The 27,631-nt window shown below is 39.1% G+C and overlaps 1 protein-coding gene across 1 annotated transcript in view; it reads right to left on the bottom strand.

Moving 5' to 3' along the window:
* Positions 1 to 1,403: 1,403 nt before the first annotated feature.
* Positions 1,404 to 27,631, bottom strand: part of LOC144501740 (BAR/IMD domain-containing adapter protein 2-like) — an 81,443-nt gene continuing 55,215 nt past the window's right edge. Inside the window, exons 7-15 of the mRNA XM_078225718.1 lie at positions 22,409 to 22,561; positions 19,882 to 20,133; positions 15,050 to 15,251; positions 13,071 to 13,272; positions 12,827 to 12,883; positions 9,849 to 10,017; positions 6,772 to 6,806; positions 5,377 to 5,442; positions 1,404 to 3,498 (exon numbers count right to left, since the gene is read on the bottom strand). Coding sequence (XP_078081844.1) covers positions 5,415 to 5,442; positions 6,772 to 6,806; positions 9,849 to 10,017; positions 12,827 to 12,883; positions 13,071 to 13,272; positions 15,050 to 15,251; positions 19,882 to 20,133; positions 22,409 to 22,561 — 1,098 coding nt within the window. The 3' untranslated portion in view covers positions 1,404 to 3,498; positions 5,377 to 5,414. The remainder of the gene's footprint in view (positions 3,499 to 5,376; positions 5,443 to 6,771; positions 6,807 to 9,848; positions 10,018 to 12,826; positions 12,884 to 13,070; positions 13,273 to 15,049; positions 15,252 to 19,881; positions 20,134 to 22,408; positions 22,562 to 27,631) is intronic.

Genomic DNA, 27,631 nt, shown 5'->3' with positions numbered 1-27,631 from the left:
TTTATCTGCACCAGGCAACTTATGCACAGAGAATGCAGGTTAATGATTGATTTTAGCTAAGGATGTTTTTGCTTTAATCCAAATCCATGCATTTTTGTTTATTTTGCCTTCTACCGAGGTTTCAGAGTAAGGTTTTGTTTAGGTTGATTGACAGAGGCAGAGTCGTGTGAATAGACAGAGCTAAGCTTGCAGGGAAAACAGTTTTCTTAAGAGTCAGTTTCTGCCTGGTCTTGAAAGAAGCAAGAGGTGTCTTTCTCCCTCTCTCAGTTGCTGTTTGGGGCCGTCAGGAGACAGGTGTCTCTCTGTGGGGATGTTCAAGAGACTCTAGGACTGAGAACAGACACACAGTATTGTGTGTGTCACTAACTCATTTTGAAGAGGAGTTTAAGTCTACAAGAGAAATATTGATTGAAATGGATCCAAGAGATATATTAGCAGTATCTTGTCATGTTTAAGTATTTCAACTGGTAAAAGTCAAGCTAATGCATTTGTTATAGTTAAATAAAAGCTTCCTCATGTATCAATAGAATCATGCCTGGAGTGAAACATCTTATCCTCACACTGAATAAAAAGTGGTGTCTAGTCAGGTTTCATAATGCGAGTTTCTGCTCTGGTACTCGTAACACTGCTGAAAGTGTTTCTCAGCAAAAGAGACGGCTAGGCCTTTTTGTATCCAAAGGGATATTCAGCTGGATAAAGTAAATCACTGAGGATGCCTAAAGCTGAAACAAAAACAGAAAATGCTGGAAAATCTCAGCAAGTCTGATAGCATCTGCGGGGAGAGAATAGAGCTAATGTTGAGTCTGGATGAGTCAACAGTGCTTCTCCATCATCTTTTAGTGCTTCAGCTATTTGCTCAAGGTGCCTTTTCTTTTTAAAGCTATCGAATGGCCTTTTCTACCTTGGACTGGTTAAGGTTGTGCTGAGATGTTGGCAGATAGCATGTTGTGGGATGGCGTTTCAGTTTTATATTTAATATAGAATGTGCTATTCTTTGCTAACTCAGAGAAACCTATATTTACAAACTTTACCCCATACTAGACTTCAGAGATTGCTTCCAACTGCAACACACTAGGAAAGTATTTAAGTGGGTAAATGACAAAACAGTGGTGCTGTTGTGAAATGTGTCTCTGATATCCCAGATAGGAAGTCTTCAAAGCTTACTTGGGGAGGGGGCAGGAGGGGACAAAGAAAAGCAGGCATCCTGACCGTTTTCCTGAACAAATCTCAACAACCAAGCCACAGGCTGAAGTAACCCCCCCCCCCCCCCCGCCAAGAGTGCAGGCTCTAGAGCTCTAAGGACAAGGTAGGAGCAGAGTTCATGATAAAATGACCATTGTGTGTAGTAACTGTTAAGTTTTCTAGTTGAAAAGTTCCCTGTTTTAAAGGAACAGAGAAAAGGAGGATTTTAAACAGTGAAACAATTTTTATTTCGCATAAGTTACTATCAAAATCATTTTTGATTACAAGAAATAAATTCTAAATAGGTCAATTTAATTCACAAAACCTGGTGATTTATGAAAAAAATGGCAGCTATAGAAATCTGCATTACAATACAGATTGTAATCAACAGTCTTGGCATATTTTACTACATTACAAAGCTCATGTAAAAATGAAAGGCACCAATTAAACCATATTCCTGCTATAGTGAGGGTTTAATACAGAACTGAAAAAAATGGTGGCTGTTTTATATGAAGAGTTTAAATGTACTGATTTGGCAAGTGGATATATTTTTCTGTAACAATCTCCACAATAGCACAGCATAAGAGACTAGAAGTGCCAGGTTTTCAACAAAAATAAATATGAAACAACACAGGTTGAATTTGGCATTCGCTGCTTTACAAGAAAAGCACAAAGCACTCTCAGCAAGTGTCTATGTTTCAACTACCTTTATCATCTACAAGCAACTTAAGCCAAATCAAAGTGACTGATGCAATAAAGTTTCTTTTAAAATTTTAATCCACTGCCTTTGCTCAAAATATACCCACAGAAAATCACAAATTTCATTTGGTTCTTGCAGTATATCATTTAAATGGTTAACTCCATCAATCATCTGACCATTGTTCCTTTAGCGATGATAGTTTCTTTCTTTTAACTTGTGTGCAAACCAAAAAGCTTTGTTAACTTGACAAACAAATGGGACATTGTTAACAAGATTTCTTTTCATCATCGTGACTAACCATATATCATTTCCTAAGAGATTACAGAACACTTTTCATACGTAAGTGAACCACAGAGTGTTTTGTCTTTGCTCATTAATACTGGTTATCTCCATGTCTAAACAATCCCTGCTTTAAATATTCCATTTGCAAGAGAGTCACCACTCAACTATTGCTGTATTGAAATGACTGTCACGTCGTATACCTGCCACATCTGCAAATGTTTCATTTTACAGAATAAAAAAACTTTTCAATTCCTCTCCCACTTTGAAGCAATGCTGTTAAAATAAGTAAAGGGATGCTTAATACATTCTTTCCACCCCTGAAGCTAGTGCAAGAGCAAGAATAAGAATGTTTCCCAAAGAGTCATGCTTCCGGTCTCAACTCAAAGGCATGGTTTCATTCTTGTGGTCTTCAGTGAGTCATTTATTCATTCAACTGACCTATCACTCTTGATAAGTCAAAAACAGTGTAAAAAGGAAGCACTACACATACTACAGACTGGAATGTGAAATGATCTTTGATAAACTTTGTGCTGTTTGTTGGGGGAAAACAACATGAAATTCTACAAAAAGTATAAATTCTTGTTTCTGCAGATTGTACAATGCCTTTGCCATCACCAGAGTACTTATTACTTGGAATGGAAGAGCAATAAGAGAGAGCAAGGATTCGAATAGCAACCATTAAATTTCTGACAAGTTGAGGTAACTCTGGACCAAAGTTAGCTCAGTCTCATGTACAATTCTACAATCTCATTTTTACTTTCATCCTCCCACCAACCCCAAAACACTTATTTGGAAATTGAGCACGGAATGCGCTTTATAACTAGTTTAACAATGGTCAATATTGCAGTAAACTAGTTTCGACAAAGTATCAACATTTAGCCAATTCCCGCAAATAGCCAGGTAATAAAATATTGTTTTATATGCTGATTAGTACAAAGTATATAATAGAAAAATACTAACTGCTAATTCTTAAACACATGCATAAATTACAAACACCATACAAATCCCTAGCCAGACAAGTGTAATTAACAATTCCCTCCACATGATCCCTCAAATATAAAGCAGGGACTAAGATGGGTGGGATTTAAAAGTGGCATTTCCATAGCAACATGTGCAACTGATATATCTGTAACTTTAGTGACCATCTTCAGATGGGTCAATTCTAGTCTAAAGACACTGTTTTCATGCGGTTTCAGATTTAGACATCTTTGGCCTATTTTGCCAGTAGCAAGTGTACAGTGTAAGAATCTTGCAGAGTCAGTGGTCAGTTCACTTTAGAGGCTGATTTGTCATTTGTTTTGGTTGGCTTCAGTTTGACATTTGCAACAGCTTCTCTGTAGAGAGGAGAGAGAGAAAGCATGTTAACACAAGGGATGATTCAGAGGAACACAGCAGTGACACCATGACAGTACGGCTTGCTAGAGCTCAAGGTGCCCATGAGTTACTCTGTGAATATTGGGAACAAAAAAAATAGGTGTGGCCTGCTCATTAGAAATATAAAATGACTTTCTGCAGCTAGTTGGGAGTTAACAATAAAATGCAGTTTTAGAAACCTGATTTCTGTAAGAATTCTTACATCGTGCTGAGATGAGAACTATATTTTCTTTTAATGTTTGAGGTTTTATAATAATCTATTTCTTCTGAATGTTCTCCTACTAAAAGTTGGGTTTTTATTGCTCTTCCTGGGGTGCCTAAGCCACTCGCACAGTCAGACTGCAGGACTGCTGTTCCCTGAACTCTGTCCAATACTGCTCATGAACTAGCTGCAAAGTGTGCGGGAACTGCTGACTGGGAGTGGCTCTTTGGTTTTCAATGCCATGTGCTCTTGCTGTCTGACACAAGCACTGGACCACATTCTCAGGCGTTTCTGAATTCGCATCACATCTGATTACAAAGAAAACTTGAACTAGAATTTATATTAGGTTTCTTTAGGCAGATAGATTTCTCATTTGCTTGGAGACATTTCTATTCAATCTTTAAATTACTGTAATTTTGATGCCTAATTCACATTAACCTGTAGGCTAGTTTATAAGAATCAATCATAACGGAACACAAGTTTCAGAAATGCACCTGCATTTAATTTATTTGCTTAAAAAATTTGGGTTTGAAAGCTAAATGAAATCTTTAATGTGGATTCTCTGAAAGACACCAGCTGAGCATCATCATGACGTCAGATTGTAGACTGCAATTAATGCCTGCAGCCTGCACACACTGTACTCCTCTGTGACACATCTGCTCTTGCCGTGCTGAAATGGTAACACAACTTATTGGGGGGGGGGGGAAATCACACAGACCAGTAAATTGCAAGCCACAGGAGGACAAGCAGAGAGGTGGTCAGCAATGAATCACAGAACCAAAAAGTGAGTCAATACCCTGAGTCAGAGAAGCTTTTGAGTGATTGGTGCAACAGTGAAGAGACCCAAAAGCAGCGATGAAGTTTGTGAAATGATGACAGAAAACATCAGCTTATTTTCTAGGACAAAAAGACATCAAAAGATAGACCAAATTTATATATTGGTACGGTGCAGGCTTGGAGGGCCGAAGGGCCTGTCCCTGTGCTGTAATTTTCTTCGTTCTTTATATATTATGTACTTACAAAAGTGAAAAGTAATTGGATAACAAATCTTTTAAAGCTTTTTTGAGCATATTTAAGGCCCTATTCCTTTTAATGGCCAGCTTTGTTGGTTTTATTCCCAGTGACATTCTCTTGCTTGCCGCCACCTAGTGTTTTCTGGCAGTTCTTAAGGGCTCCACTCGATGGGAGTGTCAAATGCAAGCGAGGGGGTACCTTAAAAAGGGGAGGAAGCATGGCAGAGACTAGCCATACCATACACTTACTGCCAATCAGTTCGGAAGTGGCATTAAATAGTAAACAATTAAATCTGGTAGATTACAAATCATGGCACACAGCACTGTAACAATGTCTTAAAAAGGAGCCAGGATTGATTCAGGAGGCAATTACCCTGATAATAAAATTCTGACAATCCTAAAATGGAAATAGAATTCCAGTTACTACATTTGACTTACATTGAAAAAAAAAATGCAACAATTTCTTGCCAGAATGAAACACAGAAACAGATGGAGCTCAGGACTGTGGAGAAAGTGAGACAGAACTTGCCCATTCGTGAAGCCACAGTGGAAAATGAGTGATTGTCACCAGCAACAGACAAGGCGATAAAAGTCAGACTGGCATATTGAAATGCCAAACTTACTAATCTAGAGAGGCCTTATATGTGGCAGAAGTTTAAATTCAAAACCTTTCAATCTCGGCATCAGAACTGCAATGAAAAAAATTCAGTCGATTTGTACCTATAATTGTAAAACTCTGGGAGGGAAATCAAACGACACAACACGAAGCTCAGATATACCATAATTAACATAAAAGCAAAATTTTCACCAACTTATTACCAATAGATGAAGGACCTCCCCTCATTCAATGGTTCAGTATTATCTACAGAGTAGCTGGTCCATATGGACCATATGACCAAGCCACGACCACTGGCCCAAGGACGTTATGGGTTGGGAAGAGGAAAGCCAGTCCTGCTCACCATTCAGAGGGAAGGCAGCAGGTGAAGATGGGGAAAGCACAGCATTGGTCTTTGCTTTGATGCTTCCAGCTGTGAAATGCTGGCCGACCTTCACCAAAGCTCAGTAAAGGCCGGAGAGTAATTGAAACCTGTGGAATCACAATCTGTCCAAACGTTCCGGAAAGGACAGGAGCCAGAGAAATAAATGGCACTCAGGATAAAATGTTAACATTTAAAATAAATGTTATTGCACGGTGCCAACTCATTTGAAAACCCAATACCAGCATACCAGAAACCCTGCTGATTTTACAAAGCAATATTTAAAAGCCAAGAATTTCCCACAAAAGTGGTGGAGGAATAAAATGAAATAACTAAGTTACTTTCAGAAGATACGCCCGACACGAAAATTAAATTAAAGCTTATTTATTAGTCACAAGTAAGGCTTACATTAACACTGCAATGAAGTTACTGTGAAATTCCCCTAGTCGCCACACTCCAGCGCCTGTTCGGGTCAATGCACCCTAACCAGCACATCTTTCAGAGGAAACCGGAGCACCCGGAGGAAACCCACGCAGACACGGGCAGAACGTACAGCCTCCACACAGTCACCCAAGCCAGGAATTGAACCCAGGTCCCTGGCGCTGTGAGGCAGCAGTGCTTGCCACCGTGCCACCCTGAAGATTTTGGGGCATTTTATTCAGATAGGGAACCCATCCTGCAGCAGCGTGACCTCACATTTGATGCTGGCTGCCCAATATTGAATCAACTGACTATAACCTGGCTTACAAAAGCAACATGCTGCGGATGCTGGGAATCTTTAACATAAACAAAAAGTACTCAGCAGGTCAGGCAGCATCTGTGGAGAGAGAGAGTTAATGTTTCAGGTCGGATAGGTCATCGAACTGAAACGTTAACTCTGTTTCTCGCTCCACAGATGCTGCCTGACCTGCTGAGTATTGCAGACATTTTTCTTTGGTTTTATAGCTAATCTGACTTTGTTGGTTTTTGCTGTTACTTATGAACTTAATATTTTAAAAGCTTGATTTACGATTTAGTGAAAAAATGTAATTTTTTTCTTACTTCAACGAGAGTCTTGAATGATTGAATTCCGGGCCCTAGAAAGGATGAGATAAGTTATTACGAGAGTGTCCACTAGATGTCAGCATCAATGCTTACAATCAGTTACTACAAACCTACATGATCAACTTTTAGCAGCGATGAATCTAAACACATTAAGATTGCGCTCATTGTTTTAACTTTTATATTGTGCACGCCATCACCCCCAACCACTACCTCAAACATTTAGTGGCCGAAACTGAGAAAGATTTTGCATTTTATACATCTTGCCTAGCCTCAGGATGTCCCAAATAACTTCACAGCCAGTGAATGACCTTGAGGGGAAACATTTGAATGGGGGCAAACAGAGCAGCCAATTTGTACACAGCAAGGCCCCACAAAGAGCAATGCAATGAAGAACAAATGAAATCGGTTTTTGGTAGAGGAATAAATGCTGTCTAGGTTGCTAGGAGAACTCATTGTTCATAGAAACCCTACAGTGCAGAAGGAGGCCATTCGGCCCATCGAGTCTGCACCGACCACAATCCCACCCAGGCCCTACCCCCACATATTTTACCCACTAATCCCTCTAACCTACACATCCCAGGACTCTAAGGGGCAATTTTTTTAACCTGGCCAATCAACCTAACCCGCACATCTTTGGACTGTGGGAGGAAACCGGAGCACCCGGAGGAAACCCACGCAGACACGACGAGAATGTGCAAACTCCACACAGACAGTGACCCGAGCCGGGAATTGAACCCGGGATCCTGGAGCTGTGAAGCAGCAGTGCTAACCACTGTGCTACCGTGCCGCCCTTGTTCTTCAAATCGTGCTACGTAGCTTTTTAATAAGGCGGCAGGCGGGACCTCAGCCCCAGCATGCCTTCAGAAAGATGCCTGCTTTGGTGATGCTGCATCCTCTCGGTACTCAGGCAGTGCGAGGATTATAGATCCACACCCCAGTGGGGACCGGGGGGGGGGGGGGGGGGAAGGGGCTTGAATCCACAATCTCTGATTCCAAGACGACTGGCACTCAGTCTATTTCTTAATTCACTTTATTGTCTTGATATAAGGAACTAGAAAGCCATTTGAGGTTGTATTTTTTCGTAAAGCAGGTGGACTATCTGACTTATCATCAACAACAGTGGTCCAATCAGCTGGGAAACTAAAAAGTCTTCATAGCTCATAAAATCTCCACCAGGGTGAAAATCCCAAAACCGCAAGACCAAATCTTATTGGGTCAGCGAAAATATTTATTGAAAAGATTATCAATAAAACAGGTATGGCAGTGAGGGAAATGTGAATTGAAATTTGAGAGAGAGATGAAAATCTTCACTAATAACATTCAAAGTTTAAGTAGCAGAAAATCAATACATTATTGAAATCTCTCAATTTCTAGTCATTAGAAATTCAACGGTATTCCCCTTTCAGGAAAAGCAAACAAATTTCAACACTAATTAATTCAAAAATAACTTCTCTGGCCTTGATGTTCACTGATCTAACGCACCAGGTTTGTAACTGTAGCTGTTTCTGAACAGAATATTAAGTTGTTTTAATTACGTAACAAGCAGATGACCTAGAAACTTGGATTAAGGAGTGTTCTGTAGCGTGAAGAGGCTTCACTTGTGCAATCACCATGTTGTAATTAAAACCCTTAAGGTCAGCCTGCATCTCTTGTGAATTTAGTTGAACCTCAGCTATGAGCAATCTAATCTCCTGTTGAATATGGTATTAGTGACTCAATAGCTCTGCTGTTTTGGTGATAACTGTTGAGCTGCAGATGCTTTACATGAGTGTACCACTTAATTCCTTGAAGACAACACTAGTGTTTATGGTGCAAAATTAAAATTTTAAAACTTTAAGTAAAATTTCAAAGTTGTACATTTATTTTTAAACTGTGCAAGAGAATCTTTAAGAACACTCAAAAAGTAATCTGTGCTTTTAATTCTTATGTTTGGTTGAATTTGTTCGTACAATGATCAGGACTTTTTCAAAACACTTAGTTTCATGTTACATGACAAAATGCTGCACAAATTTTTCACTCAGAAGGTGGTGAGTGTCTGGAATGAGCTGCCAGAGGCAGTAGTAGAGGCAGGTACAAATTTGTCTTTTAAAAAGTATTTAGACAGTTACATGGGTAAGATGGGTATAGAGGGATATGGGCCAGATGCGGGCAATTGGGATTAGCTTAGTAGTAAAAACTGGGCAGCATGGACACGTTGGGCCGAAGAGCCTGTTTCCATGATGTAAACCTCTATGACTCTAAATCAACTCTCATCTTCAGAACCCTATTTCAGAGAATTACTGTCAGATTCACAATTCCTTCCATCAGTGCATTATAAAACGCTCAATGCAAGTGTGTACTGAAGTCCTTTCTGCGTACGTGTGTGTAAGACACACTTTCCACCATGATTGCCAGGGGTCACAGCTAAAATATAAATGGTCATAAAAAATAATACTGATGTGCGATGTAGGATAGCTGAAAAGTGTTAAAGAAACTTGAGGCCAGTAGCTTCCCAATTTCAAAAGGTAGGTCACCATAAACACTAGTGTTGTCTTCAAGGAATTAAGTGGTACACAAAAGGTAGGTCTGGGTGCATGTCTACTCAGTTCTACTTTATATAAAAGGAGAACAGAAATCTGGAATAAACCTCAAAAAGATGCAAGGCAGGGCCAATTAAAAATTTCAGAATGGAAACTGATAGTACCCTTAACTCAACAAAAATCAGAATCTGAGGGTTACAAAAATCAAGGAAGGAGCATGAAGCTAATACACAAATCAGCCATGATCTAATTGAATGGTGGAACAGGTTCAAAGGGGCTGAATGGACTAACACACAACAAATTGCATTTGATGTTAGTGTACTAAAAATAAGGAACAATAAAAAGGAACAATAAAAAGTCTACATTTGAGAGAAACAATGAGGTGAAATTGAAGCTTGGTGGTAATACAAACCAGGAGGCAGTGGATCAGCCACCAATCAGACACCTCACCAGAAAACCACAGAAAAGAAAATTGAGTGGGATGTAGAATGTATTGACAATCTACCACCATCACCAAAGCTGAAACTTGCTTACAAGATGTGGTTTTATAAATACCTGAGAGAAACCTGGCACTGCCATACTGTAGGGCCTGGGCTTAAAAGTGCTTGAGGTGGACAGAGGATGAGGCGCCATTTTTAAAGTTGAGCTGTAATCGGGTGGAGGAATGGAGAGATCCTCTTTCTGCAGAAGGTTGCCTGTGCTGCTGCTTTTCAGATGGTTCAAGCTATTATGATGCAAAACATGACAAAATTACTTGAGAATAGACATGGATTGTATCATTTAACACAAGTTTATTCATCATTTGAGTGTATTCAAGGCACTTTTCATGATGGAGTCAGTGAAGAAAACCAGTTTGCAGGACATGGGGGGGTGATCACCAATGCCAAATCTGATGGTGGACATTCAAAAACTTGTGGTCCACCTCGAGAAACCTGTTGTATTGCAAGCTTGATCTGTGCTTTTATAAATTAGATCAGTTATTAAATCTTCTACAATATCAACTCTATCTTGTTTTGACTAAAGAAGTATTGCAATTATTCCCACTTGAGACGGCGAGAGAATTAATTAACACACCCATGGAAACATTTTCTTCCCAGAATCTTTAGTGCAGGAGGTGGCTGTTCGGATCAAGTCTGCATTGACTCTCAAAGAGCAGTCTAACTAGCCCCACTCCCCTACCTCTTCTCCCCGTAACCTTGCACATTCCTTCCTTTCAGATAGCAATCTCACTTCCTTTAGAATACCCCAATCTAACCTGCCTCCCTGCTCTCTCAGGTAGCTCCGTTCCTGATTCCAACCAACCTCTGGGTGAAAAAAATTTTCCTCACTTCACTTTTACTCCTTTTGTCAATTATTTTGAACCTGCGCCCCTGGAAACATTTTCTTGCAGGTATCAATCCCACATTTCTTAAGTAAATTTTCCTAAAAGTATAACTACTTTGTAACTTTCTGATTCATTAAGACGGTTTCTTAACAACATTCAGAACAGAAATTCAATATTTAAAAATAGTGGAATGTTCAATTTGAAACAAAAACAAATTAGTCATCTGTCCTGAAAATTTTATATAAAATCTCAATTTCATTTGTTTCTCAGCATTATTTATAAATGTATAAACCACTCTAGAATCCAGTCAAATTAGCCCAAATCCCTCTCAACTTGGTTGAATTTAGCCTCAGGACACACCTAACAATCGACAAGGGTTACAATCCTCTTAATAACAAGCAACTCCAAGACATATAGCTCAACCGAAGTTCAAGTAACTAAATTACATCCAAGAGATGCTCATTTATGTAAAGCACTGCTACCGTACATTAAAAATGGACTCAGTTCAAGCAAACAAAATGGACAGGTTTAAGAGTGAAGGCTTGGTGCCATGACGGGAAATGATACTGGTCCAAAAAGGAGCCTAAATGCCAAGGCATGCTGGATGAGCAGAACTTGGTTCACTTCTAGATAACTACCGCATAATTCACTGATCTCTTTAATTTTCCAAAATATTTTCATAAAAGGAAGTGGGAGGAAAAAAAACCAGAACTATAAAGCTATTTATTCTCACTGGAAAGAATTTCAGAAACTAATTTCCCCAAAAGAAATTTGGAAGATGAATGAAATGTGGGTGTAGCACTAGAGATTAAGCAGCTTTGAACAGTGGATGTGGCACCAAAGATTAAATGGTTTTGAAAAGAGTAGGTGTAGCGCCCAAAATGAAACAATACAAAATAGATGGTTACGTTTTGATGTTGGTATTTATATGATCCGAAAAGCAGGTGGATACAACTCATCGAACTTCTCCTTTTAAAGGGACGGCATGGTGGTTAGCACTGCTGCCTCACAGAGCCAGGGGCCTGGGTTCAATTCCGGCCTTGGTCGACTGTGTGGATTTTGCACGTGTCCCCCCATGTCAGTGTGGGTTTCCTCCCACAGTCCAAAGATGAGCAGGTTTGGTGGATTGGCCATGCTAAATTGCCCCTTAGCCATGGTAAAATGTACGGGGTTAAGGGGATAGGGTGGTGAGGAAGACCTGGGTGGGATGTTCTTTTGAAGAGTCAGTGCAGACTCGATGGGCTGAATGGCCTCTTTCTGCACTGTAGGCATTGTATGGGATGACTGTGTATTTGCCAGGTGGCATAAAAATTGTGGATGTAACCAGAGCATCTTATTTTGCACTTTTCTTTTGGCTCTGAAATACTTATTCAGCAAAATCAAATCAGTCATTGATAGTCCAAACTAGGAGATTTCTTTATTTTCTCCGTCAAATCAAAACACATTTCCACTTCAACCCTACTTCATCAGGAGGCATACATTATACAAGGTAGCACAAAATAATTTTTAAAATGTTCTCGGCCAAATATACACACTGATCGACTCGAACTGGGATGGTAGAGGCTGAAACCAACAGGAAAACTTCTTCCCCTTTCAGTCTTAAGCTGGTCTTTGCAGAGCAACTGAGCCAGACTAAGTTGGGGAATTATTTTGGGAGGGGGGTAGAGTCCAAATATTCTAATTTCGAAAATTCAGTCACAGGCAAAATTGAACTGCAAGATTAAATCTTCGAATGCAAATAAATTACTCAATCAATACTGAAGTCTGCTAAATAGGTCAAGTGAGCCATTGCAATTAGCAAGTGAGCTAATGAAGTTTTTTTGCGTGCAAGTACAGCCATGAATCTTAATTGACAATGGTCATGTTGGCATATTAATGTGCTGTGTCACAGAGAGGTCAATTACAAGTGGTTTGCTGGAGGTTTGGTAGCTCCAGTAAAACATAAGTGGCCTTTCCCAGGGAGGGAAGCCAACTTTTGCTCCTTTTGTACTCCTCAAAGTGGGTCTCCTCAAAGCAGCTCATTACAGAATGGCACCAGTACAGAAATAGATGCAGGAGGCCAGCAGAGCCTTTGAATGGGATAGTCACTGATGCAAAGTACAGGTGAGGAGCGAGCGCCAGGAAAAAGGCTGTGTCAGGGTGAGGAGTGGGAGTCTGGAGAAAATCAACACATCTTCAAAATCTTATTGATTCTTGAATTGCTACTTACTTGTGCAAGAATCCACCCTGCATTAAACGAGTGTAAGAGAAGGGAAACCATCCTCTCCTAGAAACAGAGTAATACAATTATTGGGTCATGTAATCTTATACAGAATAAAATATCAGGTGTCAACAAGAGCCAGTAACTTGGTAATGCCATATACTAAAGAGAGTTATTTATCTGCAACAAAGATGAAAGGGGGGGGGAATTAAACTGGAAGAAAATATGAACATACAATATCAATGTTACTTACAACCGTGTCTTTTCATTTTCTCCATAATGCCAGCCATCCTTGGCCTCAGGAACTAACAATGTGATGACATCTCCTTCGCTGAAGCTCAGCAACGTATGGTTGCCTTTTGCTTGATGTGAAAAAATAGCTTGCACTTTGGTTCTTCCATTCTTTTCCAATCCAGCGGCCATTGAGCTGGATCTGGGTAAAGTTCTGGTCTCAGCTGAATAGTAAGAAAATGTGATAATGTCACGCATTGGGTATAAAACAAAGAACTTCTGTCTTATTTGCTAAATCTCATTCACACCATTTCCCAGTTTCATCTTAGCATAATACGTTTTTTAAAAAAAAAACCCTCAAATACATGTTATCTGTCAAGAGTAGGGGTTTTCTGCTATCCAACCGAGGCTTGCTAGGGACAATCAGACTTAAAAGAACAAAATATAGCAGACTCTGGAAATCTGAAATTTAAAAAAAAAAACTTAGCTGGACTGGAAGTGTGTATATTTCAGGTTAATGACCTTTCAGCAGAATAGCAGTGTGGGATTGGAGTCACGTATAATTCAGACTAGACAGGAAAACAGGACCCTTGAAGAGCACTAGTGAAGTGGTTAGATTTTTATTAAAAATCTCACTGCTTTCAATGGCTGTGGCCATCTGCTACATTACAACATTTATTGGGCTCTTGCTGTAGTGGTTACTTGAATTCATGACTGTTGCACTGCCAGGTCAGTGCACAAATACAGGGTGTTCTGGGAATACTATCATTTTCCCCTTCCCAAAACATTATTACAGATTGAAAAACAATGGCCAGGAACCAAGAGAGTTAGAGTCAGCAAATAACAAGAACGAGAAAGGGTCCATTATGCAAGTCAAACACCATCTTCTCATATATTGGAACCCATGCCACTGACAATACCAATGCATTACACCAGCCAGCAAGCAGCAAGGTTACTACCTAGGAGTGCAGTGAAAAAAACTGCTGCAGTTACAGAAGGGAGAGGTGTGAAGATGCCCTTAGTCCATTGTTAGTACTGCATTCACTATATCTTTAATTTTCATTTCTAAGTCTCAACTTAAGTGGAACTTTTTTTTAAAAAGCACGAATACACCTTCCAAACAGTAGCCCTGGTATTGTGACGTGAACAAACATTACAGCATAGCATTTACCATGACTGCATCACCACCCAAACCCATGCGCAAGATAAAGCCTACACAAGGAACTTTTGCTGAGCACAAAGCAAGCTGCAGCGATAAATGAAATAAAAAAATACTCGAGATTCTGATGTCAAACAGCACCAGTGAGAAACAGTTAGCCTGCATAATTAATAAAATTGTTAGAACTCGGATGTATTCGGACCTGTTGAGTATCTCCAGCATTTCAAGATTTTTTTTCAGATTTCCAGCATCTGCAATATTTTGCTTTTGTTGTCGCAAAGAAGCAGGCCTGCTTCAATCCCATGCCACCACACATTCTAGGCTAAACGTGCAATTTATCCATTGCAAAATCTATTTATCCAATAAACTGAACAGCTTCTGGTGAAACATTGAGGCAGTAATAATCATACTGGACAGTTAGTTATTGAAAACTAGTGACTTTAGCATGACCATCACTATGGAACTAAGTGGAGTTATTTATATGTGACAGGATCCAAGAGTTAACAACAGTAAGAGGGCTTGAAATATTAACGTTCACATACAACTGGAATGGGGGTAGTCTTCTGTAATTTAAGAGAAAAACATCACAGGACTGCCTCAACTATTACGAGGATAATTACAACACTTAAAAAAAAATGTTCTTCCTGAGTATTAAGGAGGGTGAGGTACATTCCATAACCACCTTGCACCAAGTCTACACCCAGTTCAATACCTGTTATGATTAAAGAATCGTACAAGTCAGTGCAGGACTTTTTTTTTTTTCTATAGTATACATTTTGTGCTTGATTGCCATATATTTCCCTCATTAGCACCAGTCAATGTCTAGATTAACAGCCGCTCACCTGACAAGGGGCTGGCTTTCAATGGCATTGCTTTGCGTGTGGGTAGTGTATTGGAGTAGACATCATATTGTTGTTTTGGAAGCTGAGGTGGTGTGGGAGGCTTTGGTTTGAGATCAGGCTGGCCTGTGGTCTGATAGTCCGCAGGATGTGAATTTGAAAGGTCCCCGTTAGGCACTAATGAAATATCCTGACCCATCATGCGCTGAAATTGAAATAGAAAAAGTAATTAATTATTCAGTATCTAACTTAACGGTGTGTGAAAATGAAATTAAAATGTTCTAAAATATACATATTTCATATCCTTGTAACTACATAAAGCCAAAAGTATCAGGTTTCCATTATTTTAGTGTTGTACAACATTTGTCCTCATCAGCCTTCAAGATTTTCCCCTTTTCAGTAATAAGTCTTACATATTAATTTACAGTTAACAAGTTATGCGAATACTTGGATAAGTTTTCTTTAGCAACATTAACCAGAGTGCAATTAAAAATGCATTTGCTCTCTTGCCACTTATTTTAACAGCTTTGCAAAATTCATATCGAAGGGTTTCAATCACACACAAATTACAGCTCGGAGACTGGCCATTCAGCCCCAATCAGTACGAGCTGGTATTTAGCCTCCACATAAAAAGCGGTCTAATCCCGGGTGCCTACCCTCTTCCAATATTGCTTTATTCCTTTTGTCCTTCAAATACCTCTCCAACTTGGTGTTACATGTTGACATGGCTTCCTTTTCCATCACTAAATCTAATGGTGCACTCAACAATCTCAAGTACTTTAATAAAAAGGTTTCTCCTCTTTATCTTACCTAAATGGGAATAAAATGGAACTCCAAAAATGAGAATAATGACTAGTTGGTCATGAGCAATAGATAGGTACAAAATAAAGTTAAGGCCCTAGAAATCTGAGAGTCTGTTTTGCAGTGTTTTGCAATAGTGTGCGCAGTTCTGGTCACCTCACTATAAGAAGGATGTGGAAGCACTGGAAAGAGTGCAAAGGAGATTTATCAGGATGCTGCCTGGTTTGGAGGGTAGGTCTTATGAGGAAAGGTTGAGGGAGCTAGGGCTTTTCTCTTTAGAGCGGAGGAGGTTGAGAGGCGACTTAATAGAGGTTTATAAGATGATGAGGGGGATAGATGGAGTGGACGTTCAGAGACTATTTCCTCGGGTGGATGTAGCTGTTACTAGGGGGCATAACTATAAGGTTCTTTACTCAGAGTGGTTGGGGTGTGGAATGGACTGCCTGCTGTGATAGTGGAGTTGGACACTTTAGGAACTTTCAAGCAGTTATTGGATAGGCACATGGAGCACACTAGCATGATAGGGAGTGGGATAGCTTGATCTTGGTTTCGGAAAAGGTTCGGCACGATATCATGGGCCGAAGGGCCTGTACTGTTCTATGTTCTATGTAGTCCACACTCAAACAGAGGTTTAAGGAGTTGAGATTTTGGACCTTAAGATATCATCATGCAGAAGGAGCAGTGGGTTTGCGCTTCACCAGGTATGACTGGGCCTCAGTGTGATTGGGTAGGGGGGAGTTGGAAAAGATCACAATGGTCTGCACTATTATTAGGGGAGTGGAATATCGGGATGGCAGAGAGATTGGGTTGGGGCAGAGTCACATCTCGAGGTCGGAGTAAGGAGTGAGGTCAAAGATCTCAGGACCAGGAGTGGCAGTGATTTAGGTGCTAATCTTTTATCAGTCGTTTGGTTTTCTAGGAAGCAATCAATCCCATGTTGGTTGCCTTGGGTGCAAATCAAAGTTGCAAGAGGGAATCAGGTGTTATGTCCCTTATTTAAATATGTTAATTGCCTCACACCTAGTTCTGTTGGAGATAAAGGACACCTCTTAATTGACTCTTACCAAAATGCATCCAGTGTGGTCTGCAACAAAATTATGCGCACACATGGAAATCATTTTGGACATATAGCCCTCATAGCATTGACAAACTGGGTGCTATAGAACCACATTTCTAGCCCAGTGAACCCAAGAGCTAGCGCACATTAGTTTCCCCATACATCAGCTTTAGGTTTTGTATTAGTTATTGTACAATGATGTTAGTCACTTATCATAAGGAGTCAACCATAAAGGAATTTGGTTAGGTGATCAGCAGTTCTTTTATGCTATATCCTCATTGCCCTTTATTAATTCCACAACACCAAGTGCCAGGGACAAGTAATTATACAGAAATCAATTCCATTAATTCAAAAAATTAGATGCTTAGTCAGATTTTTATTTGTATTAAAACAGAAACCTTATTCAATAACTCTAAGTTAATGGCAGCAGAATGGACAGGTTTGCTTTCTCAAAGTAACCCTGGATACAATTTAGACAAAATCTACCTACTTCATAGATTAGAATCCCCACAGTGCAGAAGGAGGCCATTCGGCCCATCGAATCTGCACTGACAACAATCCCACCCAGATCCCAACCCCGCAATCCTACATAGGTCCTATCCCTGTAATCCCACATATTTACCCTGCTAATCCCTCTAACCTACATATCCAGGGACACTAAGCGACAATTTAGCATGGCCAATGCACCTAACCTGCACATCTTTGGACAGTGGGAGGAAACCTGAGCACCTGGAGGAAACCCACGCAGACACAGGGAGAATGCGCAAACTCTACACAGACAGTGACCCAAGCAGGGAATCGAACCCAGGTCCCTGGAGCTCTGAGGCAGTAGTGCTAACCACTGTGCTGCCGTGACATACTTATTAAATCTAAAAGAACTTTTCAGAATATCAATGCACTGAAAGAAGATAAAAACCAATGAACATAAATTAGACCAAAATTAATTCAATCTCAAAACAAACCCACAGATACCAGAACTCCTACTGAAATCTTTGGAAAAGATATTTTAATTATAGTGTGAATAACTGGTCAGTATGTCCCAGACTTACTGGGGCGAGATTAATGGAAATCACTGTTAAGATAAACAGTGACTGACAACTTCAATTCATGCTTGCATTAGAACTTAAAAAGTATGCATGGTGTACATTGATTTACAACACATTTATTAATCTGCACAATCTCCTTGCAGAATGTGTGGCACCATGCAATTATTTCCCAGATAGGTTTTGGGTCGCAAATTGCTTGACATCTGCTGTCTTTGCCACTCACTGATTAACTATTGGGAGGCAATATTCAAGTAGGATTAAATCAGTTATTTTTCTCTTGCTACTGTAATAAAGAAGAACTTGGTATTAACAATGTCGAGCCAGGCCAACTGAAAAGCGATAAGACCAACTGGTCTAGGCTCGAGAGTTCCAATTCTTAGAGCTATTGCAGTATACAGTTTATCCTCGAAAACACCACGCAGCAATGGGGAAATGGTGAAAAGATCAGCTAGGCATCTGTTCTTTAAGTCCAGTTTCACAATAAGCACAGATCATTTATCTCATTATTGCAGCAGCACTAAAGTTCTATCTATTGCTTAAACAGTTGAGCACTGTTGATTGTATCCAAAGTCTTTTCCGGTGGAATCAAGCCATAGTTACATTTTGACCTTGATTTGATAGATTTGAAGACAATTCCATAGCCGAGTAATAGCAATGATATGAACCCACCTATAAAGTGCACCCATGTAACCTCAGTATTAAAAATGCTTAATTTAACAAGCTCCTCTAGTGCACCAGTCACCAATTCCATCCATTACTATAAAAATACCTCAGATTAATTTGGATCAGTTGCTGCGATTGTCGAACAAATCAATAACCAGGACATCAACTACTCCCAGGAATAGGGAAGAATATGATGACTCAAGAACGAGAACTACTACCAACCAATTCCCAATAGATAATCTGTCAAACGTTAAGCTACAGTTGCAGTCTCCCAGCTGCAAGATAATAGGGTAAAGGCTGGGTATTAGCTTATTAAGAAGGGGACTGAAGAGAAAGAATCAATACATAAACAGTTTTGATATTCAGAATGTTAGGTAGTTCAGTATAAATTGATCTGAATTTAATGGAGATATATAACTGCAATAGTGTTGGGAGAAGAAACACTCAACAAAATTATTCAGTGAATAAGAAAGCATTAATTTGGAGACTGGTGTTTGTTAATTGCTTAAACCTGTATTGCATCTACAACTGCCAGTTGCAGTGCATTAATAATCCTTAACAACATTTCACAATTCTCCTTTTATGCAAGTGCAATGCCACTTATTATGACTTCATCAACACTGACTTTATGGGATTACTGAAGGAGGTTAATTTAGCTTAATTACATAAAAGATTGCATCAACATCAAAAGTAAATTTTCAGCCTCATAAGAGTTGCTGTTGCTTCCAGCTGATCGGGGTCCCAGAAAAATCTCTAGGGATAGAAATCCTCCGGAAGAGAACATGTGACCAATTTCAGGGGAAAAAAAAAACTTGGTATTTATGGAAATCAAATAAATTCAGCAAGATCTTGCTTCTCATTATATGCTAAAGGAACTTATCTAACTCATTGTCCCTAACCCGTGACACCTTCCATCATATGACATGTGATGAGTGGGAAGAGGTGGAGGAATTCCCTGCACAACTCCCTGTTTTAGCATAAGTGGTGGTGTTGTTGAAAACAATCAAATCCAATTTGGACTCTGGTAGGCAGAACAGGGAAGCCCTCTGGTTGACATGTGGGCATGATGTTTTAATGTCACATTGCTTCAAAAACAGTAATATAATTAGATAAACCGAGTGGCAGCATTAAGCGAGAACACAAAATACACCTGTATACTGCACGAGGATTCTATTCATGAATAAAAATAGATTAATGTATTCAGGCCTTTTAACAAAATTAGGACAGTTTCAAACACACTAAACTGACTGACAAAAATCAATACTTACAGGACCTTGACCCAATCCACCTCCACCAACAAAAGGTGCAAGTTCTGGTGGTACTGGGAGAGGTTTAGCACCTGGAATGGGGTCCGATATAATCAGCCCTGATTTGGTGGTAGCAACGGGTTCAGAGATGAGGGTTCCTCCATTGCCTGAAGACATCTGCTGCACCAATGACAATGCACAGTCAGGTATTTTGGAGGGATCACTGCAGGACTGTTGCCAGCCAGGAAGCTTTTGTGTCATCATATCCTTGCCCTGTTAAAGAACAAAACAACTTAGAGACTTCTTCTGATGAATCAATCCTTCAATGTTCTTAATTTAAACAAATTGAGGGACAAAGATTTAATAAAGGACATTGCTTGTCTTGAATATTAATAATTGTATAACAAGGTTGAGAAGTAGTAAAAATCCGATAAAAGAAGCCATATCATTAAAATATAATCAATGTGTCTGCAAAATATAATTGCCTAATCTGAACCCTTTGCCACCACCAAATCAGAGCTGATTATATCGGACCCTATTCCAGGTGCTAAACCTCTCCTAGTACCACCAGAACTTGCACCTTTTGTTGGTGGAGGTGGATTGGGTCAAGGTCCTGTAAGTATTGATTTTTGTCAGTCAGTTTAGTGTGTTTGAAACTGTCCTAATTTTGTTAAAAGGCCTGAATACATTAATCTATTTTTATTCATGAATAGAATCCTCGTGCAGTATACAGGTAGTATTTTGTGTTCTCGCTTAATGCTGCCACTCGGTTTATCTAATTATACTATTGTTTTTGAAGCAATGTGACATTAAAACATCATGCCCACATGTCAACTAGAGGGCTTCCTTGTTCTACCAGAGTCCAAATTGGATTTAATTGTTTTCAACAACACCACCACTTATGCTAATACAGGGAGTTGTGCAGGGAATTCCTCCACCTCTTCCCATTCATCACATGTCATATGATGGAAGGTGGCACAGTTTAGGGACAATTCCTTTGTATACAGCCATGGCCATTGACTGTGTGTTTCACAGCTTAAGGAGTCAGAGGTTTACAGCATGGAAACAGGCCCTTGAGTCCAACTTGTCCATGCCATCTTTTTTTTTAAACCCCTAAGCCCGCAATAGAGTCAGCTGAACCATTTCCAATTGTCTATGCACCTTGAGGCATGTAACTTTGAAAGTTTTTTTATACAAGTTATTCTGCATGTATCAGATGATCTGCAAATTTTTCTAATTGATTAAGTTAACTTCACTCCATATACCAAATCTATCCATATGACAAAGAGCCACTATTAGAAAGTTAGAAGAAACTATTATTTATTATATATACTTGTGGTGGTGAATATCATTTTCACTCTTTAATGCTATGAAACTTTTGCTTGGGTAATTATCAGTAACAAAACTGAGATCCCTAGATGGCCCAGCTAATCACTTGGAATGTTACAAAGTTCCATCTTTGGATTTGTGCCAAATTAGGTGGTTACAACTGAACAGTGCTACAAATTGCATGTAAAAAAAAAGCACAGCCAGGGCCTTTGTTCCTTCTTAATCATCGTCCAGTAATCTTACACAGATTAGAAAGGTTTGGTGAGGACAGGAGCAGAACTGGCTGTGAAATCCTTCAAGATCAAGTAGCCTGCTGGCACTTACTGTCAACCGACAGAAATGTTTGGTACATGGGTGAAGTATGGAGGATAACAGGACAGTACACTGGGAACGAATCGATACCTTCAGGGGCAGTAAGGACAATGAGCAAACTGACAAGGAAAAGAAAGGGAACTAACAGAAGAAAAGGAAGATGATTTTTTAAAAAGTTACATTTTTCTGCGGGATACACAATACAAAGATCTACTGTGGCGTTAAGCATTTGATATGGGTGTGTACTACTGTAACAACAGTAGCTCAATTATTTATGAGGTACCACTTTCAATATCAAGGTAATGTTAAACATCATAACCATGGAACATTGTGTGATACTGAGCAATGCTGATCAGGGACAGGCTAAATCTGAATCTCGGTCTCTGCTCAATGAGCTGATTTTATCTAGGATGACAGTTGGGCATTACAATTGTCCCCAAGAGGAAAAATTACAGAAACAATGTGAACAAGTAGACTTCAGCTGAGGACAGCACTGATCTCAACTGTGATAATGCTGATCAGGGACAGGCTAAATCTGAACTTCAGTCTCTGCTCAATGAGCTGATTTTATCTAGGATGACAGTTGGGCATTACGAATGTCCCCAAGCCTACATAAAGATAGAAAAGGGAAAAGTTACGGGAATATAAACAGGTAGACATCAGCTGAGGACAGCACTGATCTCAACTGTGATATGCACAGCACCATTTACATATAAAGAATGGTCAGCTGAAATGCTAATGAAGGCCTGACACCAGGGGACAAAATGCCATCTTTAGATGAGGAGAGAAATATGGAAGATGTATGAAAAAAACCACACGTTTCTTCATTGCTCTTTGAACATTTTTTAAAAGCTGCAATGTTGTGGTTTAGATTTACTTAATTTGAAAGGATTAGCAAATTACTTACCCTGCTGTGGTATACCATGCTATTCTTGGCAACTGCACACTGCTTTTCTACCAGGAAGCAGTACCGCCTACGTTCTTCACTCAACGCCGTTTTGTAACCACCTCCAACATGGCTCTCCAGATCAGATTGCTTTTTGCTTATTGTCTCCACAAACTGCAGAGGTTAGGGGAGAGAGGAGAGAGAAAAATAAAAGAAAAAGTTTTAGGAAATGACGACAAAATGGTGATGCAGGGAGAGAGAAAATTTTCAATTACGACTGGCACACTTGTGTAATTAAGTTAATGTGGGTACAATCTGAAATATAAATTAAAATATTGTAAACTAAATTTACACCACCACAAAATTTTAGTTTCGATTAAATCAGTGATTATTCAGCAATAAAGTCAGACCCACATTTTTAACCTGTGCTTACAATCAGGACATGTGATCCATTATAAAGTGGCAATGTAATAATGGTGAATTAATTATAATGGTTTAATAAGGTCATTAGCGGGGATATATTTATTCAGTGTGATTCCACAATTTACAATATACTTTACAGACAACAGGCTAGATGGCAACATGAGACATGATTAGAATTGATCTTCATCATGCAAATTCCCAAGAAGAGTTCCAAGGACAATTCAACAGTTCTTTTTGCCATTGTTCTGGTGCTGGGCCACCAACCATTAAACTTATTGAACTCAATTCACAACAAACTACAGTGGATTTGAAGTTAATTTCTGGATTGTTAGGATTGTAACATTGTCTAAAATGTTTGGCTATAGACTAATAAACTCAGTAAAAACCAGTTCTATGATTATGCCTTTCTTCTTGACAAATGTGTTACAGTACAAATAACCAATCATTCTCCTGCCACTGTTAATTGCACATTACTTGTGAAACCTTTGTCACAGATGATATACTATCAAAATAAGGCAATGCATATATACCAAGATGTATTATAAAATATTTGTTACAACATAAACTTCAAAAAGCATTGGGAAAATAGAATTTGTGACCAGTCACCACTACAGTAACAAAGTACCACATGGCTGTTTATTCTCCTGGTTCATGGACATGATCCCATTAATGTGATAGTGTGAATTGCCTAACGGAGAGGCAGGAGGAGCAGAAGTTGCATTAAAAAGTAAAAGATTATCTTTCATGAAGGTAAGTTAAGTAAACTTTTAATCAAACATTCCTAAACCTCCCTCCGTCACAAGTTGATTAAACATTGGCACTTCAAACAGGCTGCTCCTGTGATGTGAGGAGATAATTGCAGCGAAATCAAAGATGATTCCCTGGGTGGGCACCAAACACCTGCCTCTTCCAATCCACAAAATGAAGAACTGAAAATATATTCTGCCTTTTACGAAGGCCTCCAGCAATCCTTTTAAAGCATAGCTGGTTTGCTCGCTCAGTCTCTGGTAGAACTAGACAGATGAAGAGTGACGAAAGCTCTGTCCATATGCAACTACATTTCTAGCGTAGGACCTTGTTTACATTTAAAGGAGCCTAATACACGATTCAAGCAGGCGAGCCAGATGAGAAAGTCACCAGAGCCAAGATGATGCCTGACGTGACGAATCACACCATGAATTTCGGAGGCTTAATGCCAACTTTATGTGGAAAAAAACAAGCGACTGTAAATTATATTTCTCTCCATTGTATTAGCTGTGGCTTGATGGTTATAACATTTAATAGGTGTGAAGATTGGAATTATTGAAACAGAGATTGATTATGAATGCTAATTTCTATCAACCTCTGTTGAAACAAGTTTCACAAAGACTAGGTGCCAGAAGTTAGCTGGCTTGTGATCAAATGCGAATCCTAAAGGTTTAGCATGAAAGCAAGTGGAACCTCACGAAATAAAAAGCTTTACCCTGGTGCACTGCCAATTAAATTTGCATAAAAATTACATTTAAAGCTTGCAGAAGGTCAAAGAACAAGAAGCAATTCTACTTTTGAGTCCAAGAACGGTGTCATCTTGCCTCAGGAGTTAAATCAAAACTAATCCTTTACTGCAGAAAAAATACATCTCTTTCTTTGCTCATTTCAAAGATCAAATGAAATAAACTCCAGTTTACTAGAAAACTTGTATGGTCTAAAAAGAATTACTCAAATGTAAATGAGAAACTGAAAAAAAAATTAAATGATGCTTAGTTTCCCTCATGATGGTTAATGAGAAATAAAACATTCACACCAGTATGAAGCAGGAAATAGCTATATAAAGTGAAATCAACTGTGCTCTACACAATATGGGGCTGTTCACTACAAATACTGATCTGTCAAAAGTACAACTATCTCATTCTGCAATACGGACCATTAACGTTAGTGATATGACTACGGGGGAAAAGAGGCCAAAGATATAATCAACTTTATTAAGACATTAAAGTATGGCCACTGAGCAAGAAGAAATATAATGAAAATCAGTGCTGTATTGAAAGAGTAATGAAGAAAAAACCTATGCTACTCCATTTTTGGTTAAAATTGATAGTTAAACAAAGGAACATTGGTAAGGTAATACGATTCCTTGACATTTCATTGACAAGGCAAAGGGAACTCATTTTTTCAATCAAATAGATGAGTTTAAAAGTGGAGAAAGAAGAAAGTACATCACGACAAGAATGGACTCCTCACTCATACTGCGGAGGAAGGATTATGATTTGGAAATATAGAGCTAAATTGAGACCTCCAAGGGATTATGCTTATTTGGGATTTGGCAGTGAACAAAAGGCAAGCTGTGGATTTAGATTTAAACACAGTGGTTTTCATGAAGTTAATTAAAGCACATCAAAAAGACTACAATCAAAGACGTTCCTCAAGAGTTAAAGTTTTTACTCGTATTTCAGAAGAAAATTAGTTGCAGCAAGTCAAATCAGCCAATCGAAGTACAATTAGAAATCTGGAGTTGCAATAGTTAAGTGATGGGAGGACAGATAAAGCCGCACCCAGCACAAACAACGCCCCAGACTGGATTCACAAGGAAGCTGAACATAACTGCAGAAAAGGAGAAGTTAACAGAAACAGGTTATGCAAATGACGATGTCTGTAATTATTAGCATTCTGTGGGTTGCTAATTAAAATATGCTAAAACAAGCAGATTTTTCAATATACATGCTCATTTGCACTCAAGTCTGCCTTTTGCTTTGAAGAGCATTGCATTTTTACCTTCCAGAAAAAAAATTCTTGAAATTCCTGTGTTGGTAAGATTTCCATAAACATCTTTGATCTTCAATTATTGCATAGAAATGTCATTTTTCATGACTCACAACACTATTCCAATAGAAATGTGCTGTTGCCATAGCTACAGGAAATAGGTCAGAGCAGAAATTCTTTTCATAGCTGGAACGGCATTATTTAAGGGATGAAACCAGAGGATGTTGCTACAAATAGTTAAAACAAGCATTTGGCATCTCCAGCTAATACAATAGCATTGTTATCAATTGCTCAAGTTACCCACAAATCAGGGAACAAATACTGCTGTAAAAAAAATTAAAGTGTTCTTAAGGACCGTGACAGTCATGCTGCAGTCATTCCATGACTCACTGTCCATCAGGGACAGTTACTGTATACTTAATGTCTGAATGTTCCTTTATTTGACAAAAATACATTTCAGATTGAAACCAGGTGCTCAATTTATATAAAAGTGACTAGTAACTGTGCTAGTGTAATGTTGGTCCCTCTGCTCAGAGGATATTCTTAATATATGTTTTTTAGTCTAGGCCCTTATCTAAATGTTTGTGTGCCAGTCCACCCCTGGTAAAGCTCTTTTGTTGCAACAGACGTGGAATGGAAGACAAGTCAGTAGCCAACTCTCCTCCCTCCTGCACAGTCTAATCCCATAATTTCAGTTACCACAGCACATGGGAAGAGGCGCATTTAAAAAAAAAGTTGCCTAGTTGGCAACTACTGGCTGATGAACGTTTGTGAACTAATTAGGATCTTTCACAGAGCCTCTTCAGTTTTATTTACAGGTTTAGTGTGGTGCTATTGGAAAAATCTAAACGCACAGTGAAACAATTGAACAGCATCATGCCCATTAAGCACCTGGAAGACTCCCTTGAAAACAAATGACTAGGAAAGGAAGTGAAAAAGAACCATAAACTGGAGTTACAACTCTTGATCACATGGTAGAAATGCATGTGTGTGCATGGACGTTGCGCGTGGACAGAATCAAGTTTGGCTACGACACCCAACGGATGCTGAAAAATCTGCCGACAATCCCGCCCAGGCTCACAAGTTACTACTTGGCTATGGCTGGCTTCCAAATACTCATGGACTTGCACATCCACAAGACTCAATCTTCAACCAAGGGCAGAAATTAGAGGGGAAAATTTGTTCCAAAAAAAATGAAAGGTGGTGCGCAACAAAATGATAGTTATTCTAGAAGTATAAATTCACCTTTATTTAATTTATGCATGTACAATTACAGCAAAAATCTGAGCATTGCTATCGCACATGGGGGTGCAGTAGGGAAGAGTTGGGGCACTGTTCCAAGTCCACAGTGACACAAATCCACAGAATGTCCAATTCCCTTACTCCACACCCAAACATTGACATTAGTTTACAGGAGTTAGTATATTTGGCACTGACTTGCACTAAGCTAACTAAAGTATGATAATCAGATTGGGCAACAATGATGCATTTTTATGCTGGTCGGTCACTGGCATAAAAATAATGGGGTAAAACTTGCACTTTTTAAAAGCCGTTCAAATGCCAGTTTTCAAAAAGTAGTTCAAATTTGTAGTAGCATCACAATAATCTGCCAGATAGCTTTGACTGCCTGGTTAAATTGTCATTTTTTGATACAAAGTAGTAAGTCTGGAAAGCATTCAAACCCATCTACAGTGCAGCTAGGCAACTTGGAAATAGCAGATCTTATTGTGACACCTTACTACAATACAACAAAAATCTGCAGTGAAAGCAGACATACTTTTAACAAAAATCATGGTGAAAGAAGCAACATATTTTACAAAACAGGTGGCGCCCATTTGGACAGATAAGAAAGAAATAGGTACTGCATGACTTACAGAGCAACTGGAAAAATAATGACCAGGTCCTGTGTTTTGAACTGAATTGAAAATAACTACTAGCCTTTTGACTTGGCATACCCCATCATTAGGTAGAATATAAATAAAAGTTAATTTACAGCATCTTTATATGCAAAAACTGATCACAAAAATATGGTACCATATATGAACCCACTTAGATTAACCCACTATTCAACAAACTGAAGCT

Source organism: Mustelus asterias, chromosome 12 (assembly GCF_964213995.1).
Source record: "Mustelus asterias chromosome 12, sMusAst1.hap1.1, whole genome shotgun sequence".
Lineage (NCBI taxonomy): Eukaryota > Metazoa > Chordata > Chondrichthyes > Carcharhiniformes > Triakidae > Mustelus > Mustelus asterias.
The sequence above is the reverse complement of the archived record's forward strand: the minus strand, read 5'-3'. Positions and strand labels throughout refer to the sequence as shown.